Here is an 8,556-nt window from a genome sequence, read left to right as displayed (position 1 = left end):
GTATTCACATTTCGGCTTACGTCAAGGGGAGATGCGGACGTATCTAGCATCGGGTCGTGATATCAATCTTTATAGTTCATATACAAAGTTAGTTGGCCCGCCCGCAGAAAGAAACCGAAAGGCTGAACTAGCCCCAACTCTTGATTTCTGCGGATCCCGGTCCCAGCCTCAACATCATAATCATCTTGGGATCGAATCGGCTAATGTTAATTCTTTTAATGCCATCCAGCTGCGTGAGTAGTTGGCAACTGAAAATAAAAGTGATTCGTTTCAGCTTTAATCCGTGTGTTTAGTTTTTATTTGTTTTTACTATTCCATTGGCACTACCAATCATCGGCCTAAACTCGTTTGGCGCCTCTGATGAATGCCCATCTGTTGCCGCCTTAATTGTTATTAATCTGTTACTCCTTAATGGCATAATTAAATAAAAATAAAACGCCAATATGTAAAGCAGACCCACGCCCCCTATTTTTCTGGTCGCTTGAGTTGGGGCGCACACATGCTCATGAGCGCTGTCCATCAAGAGCGCAATCTAGATACAATGATCGATCTACGAATCGAAGCCACGAGAGGTGGGCGTGGGCCAACTGAACCAAGTTTGCTGAAACAAAAAATACATTTCGGAAAGCAAAGTTGAAACAAGGAGAAGATTGGCATACACTCTTTTGTTGCTATATAAACGAGGCGTATTCATTTATTTTTAATGATACATTAAACACAAGAGATTATTTTACTTGGTACCCATCTGAAGTTAAACTTATTTATTTTCCTAATATTGAGACTTAACTTTTACCTTGTAAAGGCCAATCTGTCGAGTTTTAGACCCTTAAGTATACTCTTTACCACATTAATAAATGATTTGTACCCAAATCACTGTAATTTATGATTTCCCAAATGCTTTGCCAGCCAATAAATTAGCCATAACTCTGCCCAAAATATATTGGATGCAAAGCAATTAGTGTGGTTTCCTATTTGGTTAATTTGCAGAAAATTAAAACGGGTGTGCTGTGGCATTTTGGCATTTGATTCCGTTTATTTGTTTGCGGGGCTTGCGCCAAATCGAGCAGAAACCACAGATGGCCAAGTGGCAGCAAACACAAAACGGAAGATTAATGAAACTCGAGTACACAGAAATCGGCGAATCTGCGGCTATATGGCAAATCCAATGCTAATGGCGCTTTAACCCGCCCAAACCGTTGTCAGAAATGGCTCGGTTCTCTTGCAGCTTGGTTTTTTCGCCGAACTTTTACTTCCGCCAGCGAGGAATATTCATCTTTTGCGTTTCCTCTGAATGGTTTAATTGATTTTCTGCACAACGCACTTGAGGCGACATTAATTGCTCGTCGTAGGCCCGAACAAGTAGCATGCGATGTCTGTGAAAATATGTGTGATGTGTGGTGTATTTTTGGCCATAAATTGCCGGCGAGTGAAACGGGGGATTTAACTAACGCATAATTGAACAAAGAAGCCAACAAAGAACGTGCGGCCCCAAATGGATTCGTTGCCCAGGGCAAAGCCAGAACGCCATGTTAATTGAATTAAGCAAATGTATTATGCTGCATTTAGCAAAATTAATTTCCATAAATGCTCAATCGATCATTATTATCATTAAACGATTCTGTGCGAGTGAATTTCACTTTTTGGTTTCACTTTTATTATTATCTGCGAAACTTGTTTCGCTCCTATGACATAATACTCCGTCTAGTGAGTGAGTTACCCCAGCCCAACCCCCAACCACGTATCCGGTTCACTTCTAGCCGGAGTCGAATGAAACAGTTGAGAATTTTTTTACCAAAACCAGCACTTATAATTATGAAGTTTTATGCCAGCTGCCAGAGTGCTTAGTGTTTTATTTATTCCACGGGGGGTAAACTAGTTTTTCGTGAAATATGAAATGGTAGAGGAACAAATGACAAAATCTCCCCACTTTAGTAGGTGCTAAATGTACGGGTAACTGGCTTTCTGGGAGCGGCTTTATGAATCCGAAAAAGCCGTCTCAGTTTAATATCTTATTCTATTACCTTGTCGGGGGTTCAAAAGTTCGAGCTCCAGCACAAGCCGCAAACATTTTCAGAGTTCAACAAACGATGAGCTAGAAAACATCATCGCACCAAACTCATCGGTTCAAGTTTTAGACATCTGTTTGATCTGTTCGAGTGTTTGCTTTGCTCTATTTGAGTATTTGTAAGTATATATTTAATCCCCTCACTGCCAAAATACATTAACTTTTTTAGCATTTTAATTCGAGAATTTGCATAATGTATAGAACGTTTACCGTTATGCATTCGTAATGAAATAAATCGAGAGAAATTGAAAAAGCAGTATGGCAAATTCTTTTGCCTGAAAACGAAAACAAGTTTAACCAGAACAAGTCAATTAATATCGATATATAAATACATATGTAGATCTCTGGCCGAAAAAAGTTGATTTAAACTTGATCGCGTCTTGGCAACCGCAAGTGCAATAAAGCCGAGCGAACATTTTTGTAAATGTATGTTTTGTATAGGCACCCCTATAAAGAGTATCTTTTAGTGCTTTTTTTTAGGAATTTCCACTGACTGGCAATGCTGAGTGATGACCTTGCGGTGCCGTTGGCTATGCACACAAAATAAATTCTTGTAGTTTTTAGATTTTATTATGTTGTCACTTTATATTTATTTTAATAATTATAAAAATGGAAGTTGACTAAGAAATGTAGTAATAAAAAACTCTTTTAGTTTCAATATTTAAAAGGCTGTATAAATTAAAATTACTTGCTTTATTATTATATTTTGAACGTCTAAAACGTTTTAAACGTACCGAAAAGATGGCACATCAATTAAATTTATTTCTATTTAGTCATTTTTATTTAAAGGTTTAAAAAAAGTCTTAAAAATATTTAAGAACAATATTTCATTTTTCTTGAATATGCTGTAAGTTTAAGCTATGTAAGCTTGTCTGTAGATGTTTTTCTGACATGGTTCTTAAATTTCTCAGATTTGTTAATTTTCTAAATCATTTTAAAATTACTTCTATACAGAATTTTGATTTGGAAAGTTTACACATTATAAGAGGGTGCCCTTAGGGAATAATATTTTTGTTGCAAACTGTCGCTCATTGCAAATAAATATATTCAATCTTAACTTATTCCTTAAAATCGGTTTAAAGGAAATCTGAAAGTTTATTAAAAAAACAATTTAAATATTGATTAAGGAAACCTTTTGTTAAATTTTACATGTTACACAATACTTTTTTTTAGGCTAGCAAGATTTTGTAAGTTTATAGATAATTTTAATAAAATTAGTATACCTATCTTTAGTGCTCTCGTTTAATGTACGTAATTATTACGCACTAACCCTAATTAACCGCAGTTAACTTTAAGGCAAGCGGGGAGATTTAATGATTATGCAATTTGTAATGAGTAATTAAAATTTTGCCATAGTTTCTTAAATCGATTAAGACTGAGAGAATGTCCTAGAGCCACGAAAGGTACGGAGAGGTCGGCCGAGATTCGGGAGGGACTGAGAATGTCATAGGCAAATTAATTGCTACTTTAGGCGAATTCAATTTATTGTTTTATTTTTTATTTTTGCTGTACATACTTTCATGTGTAAATAAGTTCAAAAACATGTAAACATTAGTGTGCATTAAAAAAGTTTGAAAAGTCAATGTATGTGTTTCATTCTCAGTATTTGAAACCATGGTTTCCATAAAATCGAATGTCATGTGTGTAAGTTGTAGTTTCTGTGAAAATATTAAGTGCGCCCAAAATATATAGTTCATAAATATTGAAATATCCTTGACATAAATAAATATTTTAAGGGTTTCACATTTATTTACAGCACTGGTTTACTTGGACTTGGGCTTTATCATCATTTCAGCAAAAATTAGCGAGTTTTTGTAGCCCCGAAAATAACTCCAGTGAATTCCAATTGCATTACTTGGTGATATTCCATCTTTGTAGTACTTTCCTGTGAGCTTACTGAAATTATAATTGTTGTAAATAAGTGAAATGTAATCAGCTTATTTAATAAGAAAATAAATACCTCCAAAAACATTTCTGGTACCACCAACCGCCAAAGTAATTCGCACAATTATAATTGTTTTCCGCTACGTCATTGTCCCGGTCAACTGTGGTGAACGCCATTCCCTTATGTTGTGTAAAGGAGTCTCCGGCAGTTCCCGAATACTTTCCCACCGATGTAAGGACATAGTTGACCTGCTCACTCCCGATTTGAAATGCATCGTAGTGAGCATATACAGTGGTTCCAATAACATCCCCAAGCCTAAAGGAGAGCTCGTGTGGTGTATTCCAAGTCAGTTGGTGAAGTTTCTCAAGTCCGATAAAAAATTCTCCCTTTAGGTCGCCAAATCCATTCTTGTAGTCCACCCATGTTCGATTGAAGTCCTCTGTTCCTGGGGCCTGACGCCTTAAAACAACCATCCAGCCGGTCGAATTGCAGAAGGCATTGAAAACATCCATTCCGGGCTTGTTTATTTTGAATATGCCATTTGGATGGCCGGTGGGACACTTTTCTCTTCCATTACATGTGAAAAAGTCGTCTGTTAGTTTACTTATTTTTGTTAAATCGGAATTAGTCTGATTTTGTAAGCCATCTATTTCCATGTCTTTGGACGAAAGCTTTGCACTCAGGTCCTCGATTTGTTTATTTAAGGCAATAATTTCATCATCCCTCATCTTCAGCTGCTTTGCCTGATCTTCCATTAGTTCATCTTTTGACTTAATGAGATCGTCCATTTCTTTATCTTTTATTTTCAAAAGCTCTTCATTTAATTTCAACTGTGCTTTAGCCATTTCCAAAAGGCTCTGTAAATTATTTATATTCTCGGCCATAGATATTATCTGGTCATCCTTTTCATATACCTGTATACTTTTATTCTCAATTTGCGCATCCCTTAATTGTAAAGCAATCTCCTTGCGTTTGACTTCCGCTTGCAGCTGTACCTCTTTGTTGAGGACTGATTTTTGCACAGCAAAGCAATATTCAGTGCATTTATTTTCTATGTTTTGATTGGTTGTTTCCTGCAGCCAACTCCCACCTTTTGCAAGAGATGGTTTCTTTAAACCCAATATGGACAGTAAAAGCACCAAGAACTTTAATTTCATTATGATGTTTGTGAAATGTATTAGAAGTCACTATGAACCGAACTGAAATCAGACCACTAGATGAACCCATATTTATACTCAATTCTTGCGAGGGCTGTGGAATTTCGAATTTCCAAGAAAAGTACCTATATTTTAGATTTGTACGTAAAAGTCTTAATCTGCAGTATTATTCTCTCCCGCCTTTGAAAATGACCTCAATGTATACACAAAAAATGTTGGTGTTTTGGCACATAAAAACGGAAATCACTTTATATAATACAATCGGTCTTATCGCCAACTTTGACTTTGTTATTCAAAACTTTGACTTGGAAAGTTTGATTATGATAAGAAGACCCATGGGGAAAACCCAGCTAAGTGCCTATTTCTCCTAATATAATGTTTAACCTGGCTAGCCCCATCTATTCATCATCTAGTATTAATTGTATGCATAAATCACGTGATCACTCAGGACTGTCCCAATGGGTGTTCGTGAGTGTGGCATTCTCTTTTTTTTAAATGTTAGTTGATTGGGCGTAAAAATCTTTGAAGTTTCTGAGACAAAACGGACAGGCAGAAGGACAGACGACTTTAATCCTGATCCAGAATATTTATACTTTATAGGGTCGGTAACGCTTCCTTCTGCTTTCCTTTCGTTGTGAGGCTGGGTCAGGACAACATCGTCGGTCCCCTCAGAAAGGGCGCTATAAGGCGGTGATCTTTTTGGAAATACTCGACCAAAATAACGTACGACGCCCGTTATCAACGTGCTCCGAGGTTAAAGGTCGTGTCGAGGGGAACTGATATATAATTGAAGTATTAATGTATCTTTTATTGCAGAATGTATCTGTTATTATATATTTAAAATGGTGTTGTGAATCCATAAAAATTAGGTATATATATATATTCATATTGTAGTTCAAAACTATATACAAGAATACCAATAGAAATCACTCAGAAAACGACACTGTTTCTCTCTGTGTGATGATGCTGCTTCCGTGACGTCACTCTAGGTGGCAAGCATATTTCATAATCAGAAGAGTGTGGGTTTTTCACTACGCGTTACCTGTTCTTCGGCGTGCGGGCCTCTCGCACCTCGCCAGATGATTCACTCTGGCATTTTTATATTCTGCTCCAAATCATATTTATTCCATCGAATAATGATGGGGCTTCTCCAAGGACTTTCCACTCGCTGGAACGCCTAAGCAGTTCTTGGACTTACGCCGGTCGTTTAGGTTGTTTATGGTACCTGGTCGGAACCAACCGTCTGGAACACGGCTCGTTTACATGGTGGATGGTTGGGGGATGGGGATGCCAGCGAGTTGGCGTTCTCTTGGCCGCCTTGTTAACATGATGGGCAGCAGGCAGCAGTCGGCAGACAGCAGTTGGCAGAAAGTGAAACTGAAATCGAAAACTATTTGCGAAAATAGAGCAATAAGTTGGTAAGGCATTGGGTCCAGGTCCAGCCAGCTCCTCCGCTGGCCAAGATGCGTTGACCACGATAGCCGGACAGAGTTATTAGGGACTGGTGAGCGTGAGTCCGCCGACTCTCGGGGACAACGTGGCGCATTATTTTATTTAGGATTTAATGATGGCCCGAACAGAACCCTTGTCGCCGTCTGATTGGGACGACGACGTCCAACAAATTTGAGCCCGTCTCGTGGCCTATTGTCGTGTTTCCCACTGCATTTCTTGGGGGTGTTGCTGTTGTCTTTGTCGCCGATGTTGCTGCTGTCAGTTGCGTGTTGCTATTGTAGCTGCTGCTGCTGCTGCTGCTGCTGGCGGGTTGATGACGTCGTCGACGGAGGCGTTGCCGCCCAATCACCAAAAGTGATCGCGATTGTGCCGCAAGTCAGAGGTCCGAAAAGAAAGACAACGACCCGCGATACATATGCTCCAACAGCTAACAAGGTTGCAAGCTAAGTTGAAGGTCAGCAAGTATCACATGGGGGTACTAGGCTTACGTAGGAATACCCACATGTATCTGTGTATCTGTGAGTGTGACTGATCGGCGGGGCTCTGCATATCGATATCGGTCGCAGTTGCAGTCGCCGCGGCTGCCGACTCTCTACATGTAATAAGTAACAAATGCCGCACGACATTCGACAGTTTTATGCCAAGACATTTGGGTGGGCGGGGGTGCTGGTGCCGGGACCGCCTTATCTTGGTAATTGAAGCAGTTGCTTTGTCCATAAATTCCCGGCCAGCTACGTGGGCTGTCCGGGCGATGCGGCCGCTTTGGACTCGGCTTACGCAGAACTATGCGGCGCGTAATTAAAAGGCGACCAGAGGAGTTCTAATGGGTGTATGACACTGGGCTCCCAAAATGGGAAGAGGCCTTTGGCGATGACTCAGAAGCTTCCGATTTTATTTGAACACCTATTTTTATATGCCACAATACTAGTTAGACTGTTCTTTAAAATTAAATATTTCAGCTTTTTATGTCTTTTAAATGGAAAATTAATGTATAAAATATGGTCCATGTAAACGGCAGAATTTTAACTAATGTATTGGTTAGTTAACTAATAAAGGTAGCCAAGAAAAAATACGTCCTAATATAAAAGATTTAAGGTAATTAGGAACTTTAGATACACCTATGTGAGCTAGTAACTTTAATAAATATCAAAATGTAGAACATTCAGTAAGCTAACCTAAACTTTGCTGCACTTCGACTTCCCTTTAAAGCCTCTGTGCCGATGGGCCTAATGAGGGCTAAGTAAAGCAACTTTGGGCCAACCGGCCGGCAGGAAAAGGCCAACAAATCAAGCCCGGAACATTGACAACGACAGCCACTAATGACCAAGTCAAAGTCGGACTCAAAGTCAGAGGCTGTCTAACATCAAACAAATGCAGTTGTTCTTCGTGCCGGCCCAGCTGCATGGAAATGGAAATGGAAAATGGGAAATGACAGGGGGGAAACGAAGATGGCTACTGCTGATGTGAAATTTACTTGCACTTAAGTGAAAACATTGATTGTGCTGGCATTGGCTTAATTAACCAACTGAAGCCGCCCCGCCGACATTGACAATGAAATGGAAAACTATCAGTGCTATCGGGGTCTCCTCCTAATCCTCCTGCGGTGGCTCCCCAGAACACTTTCAGCGCTGGAACTCGTTACCCATGCCCTGGCGAATCCGGCCAGCCGCCTATCGTCACGCATGGATCGCAAATTTATTTGTCAATCAGGCAAAAGTATGAAGCCAGCCGGAGCATAAAATACACATAATTGCATTTGGCCTCCGCCTCCGCCTGCGCCAGCGTCCATCTGCTCTGCTCCCAGGGATTACTGCCTGCGATAAGACGCGTTCTTAACTCCCAGTCAAACCACGGATCCAGCTCAACTTCAACCTTGCCTGTGAGTTTGAAATGCTCTCGTAATAAATTGAATTCACCTTTTGTGTCCGTTTGTGTTTGCTTTAAAATAACATCGGCAGAAACACAGCCCTTTCCGTGATCCCTACACAAGGAAAAAC

The 8,556-nt window shown here is 39.7% G+C and overlaps 1 protein-coding gene across 1 annotated transcript; it reads right to left on the bottom strand.

The window, feature by feature from the left end:
- Positions 1-3,788: 3,788 nt before the first annotated feature.
- Positions 3,789-4,832, bottom strand: LOC127010997 (fibrinogen C domain-containing protein 1-like). Its single transcript, XM_050887576.1, has 2 exons — positions 4,026-4,832; positions 3,789-3,961 (listed from the first exon to the last, which is right to left on the bottom strand). The coding sequence occupies exons 1-2, from the start codon at positions 4,793-4,795 to the stop codon at positions 3,829-3,831; spliced, it is 903 nt and encodes a 300-aa protein (XP_050743533.1). The 5' UTR covers positions 4,796-4,832; the 3' UTR covers positions 3,789-3,828.
- Between the last annotated feature and the right edge of the window lie 3,724 nt (positions 4,833-8,556).

This window comes from Drosophila biarmipes, chromosome 2R (genome assembly GCF_025231255.1).
Source record: "Drosophila biarmipes strain raj3 chromosome 2R, RU_DBia_V1.1, whole genome shotgun sequence".
NCBI classification, from domain to species: Eukaryota; Metazoa; Arthropoda; class Insecta; order Diptera; family Drosophilidae; genus Drosophila; species Drosophila biarmipes.
This window is presented reverse-complemented; position numbering and strand designations above follow the sequence as displayed.

Excerpts from the sequence above, each read along its gene's own strand:
- LOC127010997 (XM_050887576.1), bottom strand. The coding sequence starts at position 4,795 with ATGGCTAAAGCACAGTTGAAATTAAATGAAGAGCTTTTGAAAATAAAA. Across the intron at positions 3,962-4,025 it reads TACCAGAAATGTTTTTGGAG|TAAGCTCACAGGAAAGTACT; the intron begins GTATTTATTTTC and ends TTATAATTTCAG.